Raw genomic sequence first — 15,459 nt, forward strand, 5'->3', positions numbered from 1 at the left:
GACACTCACCTGATTCAACTTCACGGTACAGGTATGTTACAAAAGTTCCGGCGGCTCCATCGCTCATGAAAAGCGTACATAAAGGCTTTATTCAGCGTTGAAGTATGAGCCCGGCCGAATTGCAGTCAGAGATACCAAGCCTACTGACGTTAGTCACGCCTTATTCAGCCTTTCCGTCCCCAAAAAGGGGTGTCAACGGAGAGGCCATTACTAACCCCCAGTATTCTGGCACCGTGTGACACACACAAGCTAAGCGGATGCATGGCAGTTAGTTGCACTTAGACTGACGATGGCTTGCAACCTCGAGCTCTTAAGAACTCCATCTGCAGTCTGAGTTCGATGTCTTGACTTACGAACCAGGGACGACAACGGCTACTGCTAGACTCTTTTACACAACTGCCTAGGTCGAATGTTTTCAATTCACGCTCCTACGGTCTTACCGCCTCATGCCTCCCAGGCAGGACGGGCCTCCGAAGACCTTCACCTTCATCACCGGTGACCCACGCAGCAAGCAGAACATTACTCAGATACGCCGCCATGCTGGACAAAGCTCTGCTGCCAAAGCAAGTTACCTGGGTGGAATCCCCTCTGCTCGACCATCACCACCACCAAACCCCCAACAGTCAGCAGACACTGTGCAGACCCAACTCTCGGATAATGGCTACCAGCACCAACCTGGCAGGCATTCAAGCTCGATTTCGGCGGAGGCAGCCACGCCGCGAATTCGCATTTCCTCACCAGACACAGTCTCGAAATCACAGGATACCTGCGCGAGTCAAGTACGAAGGCTGACGATCGATGATCTCGTCAATGCAGTTCCTGACCAGAACGATAATTCTGACTCTAGGCGTGAGGTATCCGAGTCATCACCAAGAAGAGGAAACGCTCGTGGACAAACAGTGCAGCAAAGTGAAGGTGCTGTTCTTACGGCAACGCCTGGGCATCCGCACCGGAAAGACCATCCAAGTACCAGCCAAGATCGATCTCATCGAAGCTGGAACAAAGCTTCATCATCGCGGCGTCCAGCATCAAAAGGCGTTTTCCGTGCCATCCCCAATGTCTCCAAACGCCACAAACACAGCCTGGCAGCCTCCTCTCTAGTATCCTGGCGATGCGGGCCATCACCTAATTTTCTCATTCCGTTGTCGCGGGATGAGTCTCACATCGCGCGAGTACTCCAGAAGACGTCCGAATTCTACATTAGTAGCTTCGAATCAACATGGCTGCCTCTCCTTCATCATAACAGCTCAGTATTTGACGGAATAAGCACCATCGAGAACTTCAGTGGCTCTATATCCACAGCTGCCAGCCTTATCTCCATCAATCATATTGAGCCCGCCACCAGGATCTTGAACCGGATCGTATCTGACCTCCAAAGCCTCCTCACGATAGAACACCCACAGTTGTACTACGTTCTCGCAGAACTCTCACTTGACACATCGGACACTGGCATTGGCCGTCTTCGTGCGGAACTCAAAACACTTGCATCCGGCATGGCAGACTCGGCCCTTGGTAGACACCACCCCATCGCAGAACTGCTGCGTCTCCGGCTGACGCCAGCCGTGAGCACCCGCCTTCGCGAGCTTATCCAACGCAAGGTTCGGTCTTTGTACGCCACCTTCTTCACCTCGACTTCCTATCAAGCGATCGGCCAGTCATACTTTCTCGCACGCCTCCTCTCGCACCTCAACCAGCCAAACGAAGCCATGGAGATCCTCGCCTGGTTCATACGCACGTCCGAAGTGTCATTCGGGTCTCAGAGTCTGATGCCAGTTACGGGGCTCCTCGAACTCGCCAAGGTTCATCTATCGCAGGCCCAGCTCACGGACACGCACATGACAGACACAAGTCCGGCTCCGGACTCGACCCTGCGGGCTGAGGAGCTTGCAAGCGACGCACTGAACCGCACGCTCGGTCTGGACCCGAGCAACACCGTACCGCCCTTGTCTACCACGATCGTCCATGCGCGCATCGGGTGTCTGCGCACGCTGGGACGTGTGCACCTCATGCGCCAGAACTTTGCTACTGCCACGCAGTATTACTCCGAAGCCGTCAGGATCGGGGGTGAACAGCTCGGTCCAGATGTGCCGGCTGTGCAACTTGCGCTCGCGGACCTGGTCGGGGCGAGTGATCTGGCTATGAAGGCGGACATGCACATTGGGTCAACAGTCATGGGCCCGCATAGCAGCGCAGCATTGCTTCAAGAGTTGAGCAGCATTAACATTACAGCAGTCCTTTAGATACTCGTCACCTCTAGGTTTTAGTCTTGCCTCAGTTGACTGCATTTGGCGAATGACTACATACATATCTGATGCTTGCACAGGCATTTTATCCATAGCATTGCATGAATCTGGCGACCAGATCAACCATAAAACGGGAGTCTGGAAAACATCTGATTTTTTCTTTCATTCTATAGTACAGGGCTAAATGCTAGCAAGTCCCTTTTTTATCATTTTTACCTACCCAGGTGACTACTTTTGTTTATTCTTCAATCTTTCTTTTTCTTTCTTCTCCCGATGAGAGATATAGGCTTCCGCGGCGATGCCTCCGAACACCAAGCCAACCCCCATCCATTGGCCTCGGCTCAAACTCTTGCCAAACCAGACCACGCTCAAAACCATGGTCAGCATCTTTCTCGTCACTGTCACCGTGACGAGCAGCAAGCTCGAGAACCTTTCCAGGGTCGCGTAGATGAACAGCTGGCCGATGGCTCCGCAGGCTGCAAAGCCCAGGACATCGTAGAAGACCTTCGGATGTCGTGCGAGGAAGGACATGGCGGTGGCTAGTTCTTGCGTATCGGTCTTGACAAAGGCCGGTATGAAAGGCTCCGGGACATACGGAGTGACGAGGAGATATGCGCCCATCAGCAACGTCCCTAGCAAGTTCAATATAACCATCATTTGGGGGCCGGAGGTCTTGCCGTAACGGTGGGGAGACGAGAAGATGTGATCTTGGACCGTGTTTGTCAAGCCGTCGAAGAGAAGATTGATGGCTAAGAGCGTCAAGCCGTAGACGCTCGACGACTGGGTCTTTGTGGTCTTGCCTGGCTTCGGGGGGTGGTAGAGCGTGAAGATTGCGACGCCGCCCGTCACGGCGAGGACGATGAGATACTTCGACAGAGGATAGCGCTTGCGGAACAGAGTGACGTGCAGCGCCATGACAGGGAGGAGCTTGCAGGACTTGGCAAGGACGAACGTGAGATAGTCGACGTGGGCGAGCGAGGCGTAGCCAAACGGCGAGGCCAGCGTGGTGGTCAGCGTGACGAGGACCAAGGGCACAAAAGCCGACCTGCGCGGGAGGATGTGGAACGATTTCGTCTTGTACAGCAGGTAGAGACTGCCGCTGGTGAAGGCAAAGAAGGACTGGATGGTGTTGAGGACAATTGGGAACCTGAAGTACTCTTGCTGCGCCTGCGCAGAACCGTCCGCCGGGTAGGGAGTGGTGGTGATGCGCTCCTGGAGGAGACCCCAGGTCAGGAAGGACGCGTATATGCCGCCGACGCAGACCAAGAGTGTGAGCACGCCCGACGAGGGAGCCTGAGACGGGGCTCGCGAGCTCGATGACCTCCGGCGCTTTGTTTGCGGCGACTGCTCTTTCGAGACGTGCCCGTTCCCATAGACTGCGCGCCGCTCAGGCTCGTCGGAAGGCGTCTGCATAATCTCTCCCGAGTCAATCCTCTGCAAGGGGGCGACCTGCTTGCGCCGAGCCATGATCGCCACTAGAGTCGAAAGGACGAGACACAATTCCAATACAACAAGAACGAACGACTCGGGGTGAAAGACAGTATTGAAAAGATCGTGAGACGGGAGGTGGCCTTTTGACAACACAGCCTCGCCGCCCGCCCCAGCCTTGCGCATGAGGCTCGACATCCCGCCAATCCCGTTTACAACCCAAGATGAATAGGTAGGCAGCTACAAGGACTTTCCACAAGGCGAAAAACACGGAAAACAGGGTTCAGATGGCTACAGACATGTCCTACAAAGTGCAGATGGCTCGACAAATTCTCGAACAAAATGAATTTTTGCTATTCAGACCTCATCGTCGTCTTCGTCATCACTGCCGAAGATGGCTTTGAAGACAGCTTGTCCAGGTCTCTCCTGCTCAATGGCTTCATTCATCTCTGGATTCATTGAGTCTGCTCCCTCCATATTACCGGCAGATCTTGACCTTGCCGTAGCAACGCTATCGACAGCTACCGATTTGGCAGGGTCTGCATTTTGCTGCGGCATAGTTGAAGTAAAGGAACGAACCTGTGTCGTGGGGGGTTCGCGCTGTGCGGCAGATGTCGCCGAATGATCCGGATAAGGAACATTGAATCTCTTGCACAAAAGTCTGGTAGGGTAGAAGTTGGAAAATGACCTGGTCATAGGCCCAAACATACCCATTTTCGCGGCTGATACTGCCTGGTCTTCCGGTTTGGGTGCAGGCGTGCTCAACATTGCGTCCGTAGGCGCCGACGAGTCTGGGTTTTGTCCTTGTAGCGAGGCGGTTGAAGATGTGAACCGGCTAGCCATCAAGCCACTGACTGGCTTGAAAACTTCTGCTGCTCGAGCAAACTCCTGCATTTCAATGACCCAATCGTCCTGTTTCATACCTTCGGCACGAGGTGGAAGTTCATCCTGTCTAAGGCCGGCCTGGATTTCAAGGAAAGTTCGATACCTAGATCGTTTCTTTTCATCCTCTGCGTATGGCATCCAGCCACTCGTGCCTCGAGATAGTGCCTGCAAGGCAGTAGCCTTTTCCAGATCTGGAACCAGGCTGCGCAGAGAAGAGGTCACCGGTTGGGAAGCTTGAAAACCCGGAGGTGGCGGTTCATTGCCAGCAGCAGGAAGGTTCAGGTGACCAGATGCTGCCGCCAGACGGTCCCGAGCAGAAGAGGTGAGGAAGTCAAAGACTGATTTCCCTGGAAGTTGTGCCTCCCCCAGAATCGAGGCCCTTCCTTTGGCGGTCAGATTCGAGCGTCTTGCAGCGTCGGCCGTAGACACAAAATCAGAATTACCTTGGCCTCCTCCTGGCGCAATGGGTCGGGAAGATGTCCATGCAGCCGGGACCTCAGGAGGCTTGTACTTGTCATCCTGAATGGTGAGACTACCAAAGGAGTCCAACTGACTAGCCAACACGAACCCGTCGGGAGGAAGTCGGCCATCATGACATTTACGCAAGGCACCTTTGAGGCTTGCCAGTTTTTTCGAGATGAATGTTGGTTTCGTCTTGACCAACGGATTTGCCGAGCTTGCCGCATTCTTCGCTTTCGATTTTGGCCTCTTGTCGCCACCAAGGACCCGATTATAGGATATCTTCGGGCCCATTGAAAAGGGATCTTCGTCATCTGAGCCGTCGTCATTCAGAATGCCAACACCAATGCCCGTCCGTTTGGTTCGGGCTGAAGGCCTTTTGGAGAATAGTAGAGACGGACTGGACGTCTCATCGTCAGAAGATTCCTCTCGTTTTGAGTGTTTCTGAGTTGACTCGCTGGTTTTGCTCCCCAACGTCGATGTGGCTGGTAGCTCACCCTCGTAACCTAACCCTTTATGATCCGTCTTTCGTGAGAAGGATACAATCTGAACGTCGTCGGGAGCAAAAAGATGTGTCTCTGAAGATACGTCCTCATCATCATCTCCAAGTTTTGCTTTTCTTCTCACTCGCAACCCGATACCCTGGCCTTCACGCCAGCCCATCCTTTTCAGCAAAGTAGGGCCGATAGTCTCTTGGGAAGGACGAAATATATCGATTACTGCACTCCTTCGACGCGGGTCATGTTCGGTGCCAAATCCGGCGAACTCATCAGAAGTCTGGATTGTACGTGATTCTTCAGCTTCGCGCATGTCTTCTTCGTCCATAAAGTCCTCTGGTTTCTGTTGAGCCGGCTTGGCTCCATCCTTCATGCGGTTTTGTCTTGATGAGACGAAGGTAGAGGGTGTCCAGCCTTCTTTAGAGCCTACAGTGTTAAAATATCTGTATCCGCCTTTTAGCCATGATGTTCCATGATCTCAAGCTCCGCAAGCTCACCCGGCGCTGAAGCCACCTGTAAAGGCGCCGTGCAAGCGTTTTCTTCCTCTGTCGTCCGTCACCTCCTGCTTCCAGACCGGCACGAAACTGCCATCATCCCGAGTGTGTTCATCTAGTAATGGCAGGGCAGTCCCGTAAAGCACAAAGGAAGATACGGGCCTGTGTTGCAGATCTGCCTCGTAAGCCTGTCGAGATCTTTTGTACGCCATGGTGAAGGCAACGGCGCGGCGAGACGAGATTTGGCGTCTGAAGTGCTAAGCGGTCACAAGCATAAGTAAGGACATACATCACTCAGTTGAGCTCGTCTGCAACAGGCTCAGCAAAATACTTGATTAACAAGTTTCAACAGATTAGAGCAAAAGACCCCAGGAATACTGTTGCGCAGTCTGGTGCGGATCAGCCAGGGGTACAACTAAGTGGAAATATCAGCTGTCTGACGCCCCAGATTCCGCAAAGCCCCCAGGAGAGGGCGTTTTGGCATGACTGACAGCGTCTCTGGGCTTCCCTAGAAGCCCGCACCTACGAGGTGCCAGACAGGCTCGTGGGCGTGCCTGGTGTCAGTAGTGGACGCGCTAACAAGCAAATCCCGCTCCTGCATGGGGGCTTTGGGCTGCTGATTTTAGGCTCGGGAGCCTTGATCACAGCGCAACCGATCTCGAAACCGACCCCAGTACGGACAGCCACCAAATGTGCCACCAACTGTAACTCCAGTACAAGCATCACTAGTTAGCATTCCCAGTGACTGCCCATCCAGACAGCAATCATTTCATTGTACCAACACCTGGTCTTCCAACTTCTGTTCATCTCCTGCGCTGCTGCCTTGGAACACCACATTTCCATACCCAGATCCCGCCCAGCTTACCTCCCATTTGGCAGAGGTCAGTCGGGATCTTAGGCCGTTGCCAGCCCCCCATCGCCGAGCTGTCATCTTACCTCCTACTTTCGACCTCTTCGATGATCACACTCGTAATTTGGCGCTCCCCAGGCTGTCTTCCTGGTCTTTGATGCTCTCCTACTCATGAACGCGTGGCCTCTGCGCGGATCTTCGAAGAGAATCGGGATACTGAAAAGCGGCTGTGCGCGAAGCCTCGCAGTCAATTCCTCAGGGACGACGGCATTCCACTATCCGTGCGAGTGCGAGGCTCTGCATTCCGCGTCGGCAAACACAACATTGTTTGCCTGAACAACAACGAGACAGCTGCAGATTACCCGATATTTACAATGGCAACAGCAGCTTCACAACAATCACCTTCGATGGTGCGCAGTCACTCCTCGTCTCGAAACCCTCCTCCTTCGTCCTACGCTCCCGCCTCCCCTGCACAGCTTTCTAGGACACGGTCGACCAATTCAAGGCCTTCCGATCATTCAACGCATAATCGCTCTAGTTCTCGTTCATATGACAATCCTCCGCAATCAAATCCTAACGCACTCGCAAATGTCGCCCGTAGAGACTTCGAACAGACGAGTATACCGAAAAGTTCCTCACGGAGAAGTTCAAGAGACGGAAGGGCGGATTACACCATGGACAACCATGGAAGGACCTCCTCGCGCCCAGGATCAAGACGAGGCAGTCAAGACCTCACTGCACCAACTACAGTTGTAGCGAATGGCACCTCAGGCCACACTGCACCGCCTCCTTCCAGCACGACCCACACGGACAGACATGCTTCACAGACATATCCTACTGTAGGCCGCAGACGGACGTCTATAACTGCACAAACTGGCACGTGGTCGTTGGGCAAAACTATAGGACAAGGGAGCATGGGCAAGGTCAAACTCGCCAAAAACATCGAAACTGGAGAACAGGCTGCGATCAAGATCGTTCCTCGGCAAACCCTTGATGACCATGGGAATGCGAAAGATGAGAGGGCAGATCGCTCAAAAGAAATTCGGACTGCCAGAGAAGCGGCAATGGTGTCATTGCTCTGCCACCCATACATTTGTGGTATGATCGATGTGCAGCGGACAAACTATCATTGGTACATGCTTTTCGAGTATGTCAACGGTGGGCAAATGCTCGACTACATCATTGCCCATGGCCGACTCAAAGAGAAGCAAGCGAGAAAGTTCGCCCGTCAAATTGCAAGTGCTCTGGACTACTGCCACCGCAACAGCATTGTACACCGAGATCTGAAGATCGAGAACATTCTCATCAGTAAGAATGGTGATATCAAAATCATTGACTTCGGTCTCAGCAACCTTTACTCACCACGTGCCCTCCTCAAGACATTCTGCGGAAGCTTGTACTTTGCGGCCCCAGAGTTGCTGCAAGCTCGCCAGTATACAGGTCCTGAGGTTGACGTATGGAGTTTCGGAATTGTTTTGTATGTGCTTGTCTGTGGCAAGGTTCCATTTGATGATCAAAGCATGCCTCAGTTACACGCTAAGATCAAGCGTGGTGTTGTTGACTATCCACAATGGCTGACAGCTGGTAAGTTCAATTTCCTCAACACCAGAATGGTACTGACCTCATGATCAAGAGTGCAAAAACATCATTTCGAGAATGCTTGTAGTGGATCCCAAAGAACGGGCGAGTCTTCAGGAGATTATGAATCATCCATGGATGACAAAAGGCTTCAATGGGCCGCCAGACAACTATCTACCCCAAAGAGAGCCGCTTTCGTTGCCACTTGATCCGGAAGTCGTCGAAAAGATGCAGGGATTTGATTTTGGCTCGGCCGCCTACATCACGGAGCAGCTCACTCGAATTATTGACTCAGACGACTATCAAAGCGCCATTCGCAGAACGGCCAAAGACGATCACAGCAATACTTCGGGTGGCGGAGACAAAAAGCGTGGAGTATTCGACTTCTACAAGCGGAGAAATTCTATAAGCAGGGAGGGCCTTGCAGCCCCTTCGTCGGAAGCAATCCGAGGACACGACCCGCTAAATGCGTACAGCCCTCTCGTGTCAGTCTACTACTTGGCTCGTGAGAAGCTCGAACGAGAACGCCGAGAACAAAACCCGGGAGCTTTGGCTATGCCGTTGACACCTAAAGAGACCCCTCTGAAACTGCCGGGTCTCCCAACCCCTGAAGCGGCTTATACCAATACTTTTGCTCCTGAGATGCCAGGTGAAAAGGCCACCGGTGGTCGTTCAAGGGCCCGTGCTCGGACGAACGGGGAAGACGATGTCGTTCAGGGTATCAAACAATTAGAGATCCCTGAAAAGAAGCCGCCTCCCAGCGCAACTTCACCAACAGCAACACCGCATGCAGAACAGCCCACGAGACGAGAAGGCACTGCTATTGGTTTATTGAGGAGGTTCAGCACCCGGCGTTATCGCGACCGCGACATGGAACGTCCTCATCCACCCCCAGCGTTGAATATCCAGCCTCCTCAAGACTCCGCGGCGCCGCCACGTAAATCTTTCTCCGTTCGTCGCTCTCGGAGGAGAGACCCAAGTCCAAGCACTCACCATGCCGGAGGAAGCCAGCCTCAACATGAAGGTCTTCTCAGCGCCGGAAATAATTCTTCGAGAGCAGGCAAGTTGCTGGGTCGATCGACTAGCGTTAACTCTGCGGAGTACCGCCCGAGACGACTTCTACATCGTGGGCCATCGGCAAACGAATCGCCACTGCTTGCCCCCGAACCACCCCCTACCAGTGGATCAGATAAGTCCAGCGCCAGTGCCGGCAAGAATAGCAAGGGTGTGGAGCTTACAGACAAGCCTGTGCCTAATGCCGTTCCGTTACCTGCACCGCGTACGCCGACCAGTAGTCGTACTAAGTCTCTTGGTCATGCGCGACAAGAAAGCATTCAAGCCAGACGCCGACGATACGAAGAACGGCGGGACCGAGAAGCCAACGTGCCCGAGGAAACTGACGCTGACATGCGAGTTGGTGCGGATGCTTTAGACACGCCCGCCGTTCCTGATACTCCAGGTACGGAGATCGCGAAACCAGCAAGTCTGAAGGGACTGTTCTCGACCTCGACCACCAGCAACAAGCCTCCTGAATTTATCCGACACGACATTATCCGTGTTCTGAACCAGTTAGGTGTTCAGTATAATGTCATCAAAGGCGGCTTCTCCTGCCGGCATGCGCCCAGCATCAATCTCGAAGGTGTCAAGGAGCCAGGCCCCGGGTTAGAGGAAGATAGAAGTGGACGGGTGACGAGTGGACACCAACGACGAATCTCATTCGGTGGTGCTTTCCGCGGCAAGGAAAGAGAAGATATCAAGGACGAGAAGCTTAGTCGACACTCGACTCGGAGACGACAACCAGACCAAAGTTTCGTCACGAATTCTGAAGGCTCTGATGACTATCTGCCACAGGCCAGACACACCAGCGAGGCACCTGCCGACATGGCAGCAACCAGAACACGAGTTCAAGACGATAATGGCGAGCGGCTGGTGCTCCGGTTTGAAATTGCAATTGTCAAAATCCCCCTCCTCTCGTTGCATGGCATTCAGTTCAAGAAGGTTCAAGGAGGCATGAATCAGTACCGTTCAATGACTGCGGCAATTCTCAACAGCCTAAGACTTTGATGGGCTGAACATTTCTTTTGTTTTGGAGTTCCACCTAGAAACCAACGGCACGTTAAGCAAGGCGTATGCATGGAGACAATGATGAACGCAATGGCAGGGCCATTTATGTATGTATTCAAAGTGACTTTTTGTGGTGAGCAGTGCAGCCACTCTATGAATGAATGTCGGGGCAAGCGAAGTATCTAGACCACCAAGTTTTGCACCATGATCAAACATATGATTCAAAAACACGTATGGGACTTTTCCAACCACGACATACGAGGTTTGCTGATGAACACCTTTTTTGTCTCCATGTTGATTGATTCAAGTCCTTTCCTGGCCTGCACTCTGATGTTTGACCCTTTGCTTGAAAAGAGGAGACCCTGGAGGGCTTGCTAGGTCGATCAGAGACGGGGATGGCGGGATGCGCCGGGAGGACGAGTAGTAGTGATTTAAAGCGTGCTCCGTAGTCGTCTGTAGGCGTGGTATGTCAGGGCGAGTCCCAGTGACAGCAAAACGCAGGGCCTCATGATTCAGATGGGGTGGCGGAGGATGAAAGGCGGGTCAGCTGTAATTACAGTACAACTCTACTCCGCGGGTCCTGTAGACCTTTGGATGTGTATCCCATGTGAGTACGGAGTACGGATACGACTGCAAGTATTCGTAAGTCCTCGTCTGCGAAGTTTCCGTAAATGTGCCCTGTGTTGCGAGCTGCCCTGAAAATGAGCCTTCAATGGGAGCTCTATGGCAACAGTGAGCCTTGTGCGCCATGCTCTCTGTCCGAAGAGTGATGGTTTATGTCCTTGTAGAGTTCATGGTCGCCTGGTGCCGAAGACAAGTGGTGCTTTTGACTCCATAGTGATGATGTGACTGGGTGCGTTTGGCGTCGTCCCCAAATTCTCCCAGTGTTGGAACTGAGACGGGCAAGCAACGCTAGAGCAAACCATCCAGCTTCCGTCGAACACAACCACCACCTAACTAAACTACTCCTCTTCCTCTTGCATCCATCAACCTACAACCATCCTCAAAAAATTATTGCAGTCTCCCTTTCACTGCTGCGCCTTTTTTCTCGACAATCCAAGGTCGTACTATCGCGGTCACCTTGCCAGTCATTCTCTTTTTCTTCGTCTTGCGTTGTTTCCGAGAGGAGTCCCCGACCTGTCTCCCCAGCTGCACTTCCATTTCCTGCCAGCTTTCCTCAGGCACGTTAGACTTCTCCGAAAGGCTCGTGCTCTCGCCCACGTCCGGTTCTCACCACTGTCCCCTCTTCTATTCCCCAGATAATCCTCACCTCCTTCCAAGCGCTCTTTGACCGGCTGGTCCGTCGATTCGGCTCTTTCAAAGCCTTCCTGTGCGACCTTGCGAGCACTAGCTGATGGCCTCTGCCGCCAGCCTCACTTCCAACACAACAGTCTCGTCTTCGCCCTCACTGGACATCAATACCCCAGAATATAATAATGGTCTGGTGAGGCCGGCAATGAGATCTAATAACAACACGAAGAGTGCAGACGCAGGACGCAAGCAGAGTCCGAGTGACGGGGCTCCACGGTATGTGAATATGTCCGTCTATTGCCGACTTCCCACTTCACAAATATGCACGTCAAGAGTGTTAATACGAAATTATCTCCTCCCAATCGTCTCTGTTCACAATCACGAGCTGACTGGAGCTCTCACTAATGATGCATTTGCAGGCGAGTCAACTCTCAGAAGGCTTGGGGTTCGGCCTCCAGCTCCTCTTCACAACGAAGCTCGATGGCTGCCCAACCGAATGGGACCACCCCCCAACCAAGGAACGTAGGGAACATGAGGCAGAATACACACAAAGAGTCGGGGATTTCAGACAAACAGGCGCATGAGAGACTAACTTTCCTTTTCGGAGCTGCGATTGTATGACCAATACTTCCCGAACCGGATATGCACAGTAACTGACCTTGCGCCACAGGGTCTGAATGTAGTCATTACAACAAAGTCTGGCGAAAAGTTCGAGGGCTTGTTGTCTGGCTCGGCCTTCGGTCAACCAAGCTCTAGAATCACCTTGAAGATGGTGAGGAAATCGCAGTCTGCTGCTGGAGGACAGGTTAATGGCGCTGCGTCTCGGGAAGCGACCTTCGTTGGCTCGAGTCCCGAGTATGCAATGAATTTCGACCTGAAAGACATGATTGACATGACGATTCCCGAGTTTGTGGTACCTGAGGCCACGAAGCTTGCAAATGGTAGGTCTTAGCAGATGCCCTCGGTCTGCTTAAGCTAACCTGTTTCTCTTCCAGGCTCTTCGACCGGCTTTCAGACCGATGCCGACATCTCTGGCAATCAGTCTCGTGGAGAGCGTACTCTTCAACGTTGGGTTCCAGAAGGACCTGACACTACCGACTTTTCGCTAGAGTCATCTACTAATGCCACCGGCTGGGATCAATTCGCCACCAACAATCAACTCTTCGGAACTAGCAGTACGTACGATGAGAATCTCTACACGACTACAATTGACAGAAGTGCACCTTCCTATAAGCGCCGGGAGGCCGAAGCTGCGAGGATCGCGCGAGAGATTGAAGGAGCCGCCTCTGCAAATGCTCACGTCCGCGAGGAACGTGGCCAGGCACTGGAAAACGACGGGGATGACGAAGAAGAAAAGTACAGTGGTGTTCGACGTGATGAGCGCGCGTTCCCACCTCTCCCTGTGGGCGGGCCGAACAAGTACACGCCGCCCGCTCGGAGAGCTCCAACTGGCGCGGCTACAGTACCTGGGGCTCCTGTAGACCCTGCAATCATCTCAGCGTCCTTATCTCGGCCTGATGGCTCCAATCCAACGGCTCCAAAGGCAAATGAGAAAGAACCCAGTGGTACTGGGAAGGTTTCAGTTCCGTCCGTGGAGAAGCCGAGTCAAACGACAGCCATCGAGCCCAGTATCACTACACCTGCCCTCGTTCCAGATGCATCAAAAAATGATGCTGTCGGGAAGAAAGCTATATCTCCCGGACCTACTGAGGACGTAGAGGTGAAGGTCCTGAACCAATTCCGTCAGTTCGCGGACAGTGAGAAACAACGCGTCATCGAAAGAAGAAGAGCTCAGCAGAATCAAGACCGGACGGCTAAGCTGAACGAGCTACTGCGTTTCTCGAAAACTTTCAAGCTTAAGACCCCAATTCCCAGCGACCTCATCGGCATTCTTGCTAAAGATCCAGCTAAGCAAGAGGCCATCGTCGAGAAGGCACAAAAAGAGCATGAGGATTCGACTTCAACAGCTGCGAGCCCTTCTCCTGTCGCGGCATCCAGCGGTGTTCCTCGCAAAATAGAGGCGCCTCAGCCCACGGCCCCTGTTAATGATAGACAGACTTACAACCGCGGACGTGGTGGTTACCCTCACCCCGGGCGACCGGAACGGCCGGCCAGTCAACAACCACCACCGCCATTGTTTCCTGGCCGAGGTGCCCATGCTCCTTACCAGCAGAGATTCCCATCCCACCAAGATCGCAAAGGAAGCCACCCGCCACCCATCCCAGCTCCCATTCCGATCATTGAAGGTCGTGTGCCCCCGACTGGCCCCATGGCTGAACAAGGCGGTATGACCAGTCCACAACGATCTAATATGAACACACCATCTTCGGCAGTATCTGCAAGATTCAATTTGAATGTGAAGGCCTCAGAGTTCCGACCTACTGCGGCAGCATTCAACCCTACTGGTTCCTCCCATGCTCCCTCGAGTCCGTCATCTACTCATCGCGCAGGCTCCATTTCCCGAACTGCGACTCCCTCCTTGTTTTTTGGCCATCGTAAGCCAAAGCCTGCTTCCGAAAGACCTTCTATCTCCAGAGATTTCAACCCCATTGCACGCATGAAGGTAGCCACTGCCAACGCTAACAAATCAACTGAGGGTGAACCCAAGTCCGATGAAGCCCACAAGAACTACGCAAGCAACGGCGGAATACCACATGCTTTCCAGACAGGACCACGTTGGACCGTCAAGACTGACAACGATCAAAAGTCGTACGAGGAAGCTTTTGACCAGCTCATGGCCGCCACATTCTCGCGTGTTCCAACAAGAATCGGCTCGGCCCAACACCTACCGTTCCCAGCGCAAGGGGCATCAATACCGAACGGGCCTGCTCATGTACCACACATCACGACCCCCCAGCATTCGGCGCATTCCCCACATCAGTACCCTCACCAATATGATGACGCCACTCCCCGTCTCCAGTTTGGTAATGCCACTCCTGGAATGTACCCATCTCCCAGTATTCCCTCTCGTCAAACATCAACGTATGCTTCGCCCATGCCTCATCCGGCTCAGCTATCGTATCAGCAGCAACCTTTCTATGGAACTCCAAGCCAGATGCCAATGCAGATGAGGCCTTTTCCCGGTACGCCTGGGATGATGCATGCGCAGGCGGGACAAATGGGTGCTCCAATGATGGTTCAGCAACCCTCCAACGGGCCTTATATGGCTGTTCCTCAACAGTTCAATCCTCAGATGCAAATGTACTCGCCTAACGCAAACCATGCCTACCCCCAGCAGAACGGAGGCTATGCCAGTCCCGGTCGCGTGGCTCCCATGATGATGCAGCAGGGGTCGCAGCAGAGTCACGCAGGAGCGCCAAACATGATGTTCAGTATTTCCAATCAGGGTGTACCAATGGGTTTTCCACAGCAGCAGATGGGCGTACCTCGCGCTAACTACGGAGGACACCAGTATGGAGCTACTCCGCACCAGGCTTATGGAATGCAACACCGAACGATGAGCAGTGGATATGGCCAAATTCCCCAAAAGGGACATCCACAAATGCCACCGAATCATGCTCCGGCGATGACGCAACCTCCCCAAGCGCCAGCTTATGGACAGATGGAAGCAGTCCAGGACGATGGAAAATGAACTCACAATGTCGACTACTAAACAATCACTCGTCAATATTCTTCTTTTCTTGTAGAAGCGGAGGAGACCTCCAAACTTGGCTTCTTGGAGCTCAATGCTGTAGCAATAACACACACAG

The 15,459-nt window shown here is 53.1% G+C and overlaps 5 protein-coding genes across 5 annotated transcripts; 3 read left to right on the plus strand and 2 right to left on the minus strand.

The window, feature by feature from the left end:
* Nucleotides 1–446: 446 nt before the first annotated feature.
* Nucleotides 447–2,240, plus strand: PV08_08098 (uncharacterized protein; the record flags this gene model as incomplete). The annotated part of the gene is made up of 1 exon (XM_016382424.1): nt 447–2,240. One exon carries the CDS (start codon nt 447–449, stop codon nt 2,238–2,240), a length of 1,794 nt encoding a protein of 597 aa, XP_016233127.1.
* A 231-nt stretch (nt 2,241–2,471) lies between these two features.
* Nucleotides 2,472–3,710, minus strand: PV08_08099 (uncharacterized protein; the record flags this gene model as incomplete). Its single annotated transcript, XM_016382425.1, has 1 exon — nt 2,472–3,710. The coding sequence occupies one exon, from the start codon at nt 3,708–3,710 to the stop codon at nt 2,472–2,474; it is 1,239 nt and encodes a 412-aa protein (XP_016233128.1).
* Nucleotides 3,711–4,028: 318 nt separating this feature from the next.
* On the minus strand, nt 4,029–6,218 carry PV08_08100 (uncharacterized protein; the record flags this gene model as incomplete). Its single annotated transcript, XM_016382426.1, has 2 exons — nt 4,029–5,955; nt 6,010–6,218. 2 exons carry the CDS (start codon nt 6,216–6,218, stop codon nt 4,029–4,031), a joined length of 2,136 nt encoding a protein of 711 aa, XP_016233129.1.
* A 1,312-nt stretch (nt 6,219–7,530) lies between these two features.
* On the plus strand, nt 7,531–10,498 carry PV08_08101 (uncharacterized protein; the record flags this gene model as incomplete). Its single annotated transcript, XM_016382427.1, has 2 exons — nt 7,531–8,440; nt 8,490–10,498. The coding sequence occupies 2 exons, from the start codon at nt 7,531–7,533 to the stop codon at nt 10,496–10,498; spliced, it is 2,919 nt and encodes a 972-aa protein (XP_016233130.1).
* A 1,456-nt stretch (nt 10,499–11,954) lies between these two features.
* PV08_08102 (uncharacterized protein) lies at nt 11,955–15,341 on the plus strand (the record flags this gene model as incomplete). Its single annotated transcript, XM_016382428.1, has 4 exons — nt 11,955–12,025; nt 12,169–12,364; nt 12,420–12,690; nt 12,745–15,341. 4 exons carry the CDS (start codon nt 11,955–11,957, stop codon nt 15,339–15,341), a joined length of 3,135 nt encoding a protein of 1,044 aa, XP_016233131.1.
* Between the last annotated feature and the right edge of the window lie 118 nt (nt 15,342–15,459).

The sequence above is a fragment of the Exophiala spinifera genome, assembly GCF_000836115.1.
Source record: "Exophiala spinifera strain CBS 89968 unplaced genomic scaffold supercont1.6, whole genome shotgun sequence".
In the NCBI taxonomy this organism is placed as follows: Eukaryota; Fungi; Ascomycota; class Eurotiomycetes; order Chaetothyriales; family Herpotrichiellaceae; genus Exophiala; species Exophiala spinifera.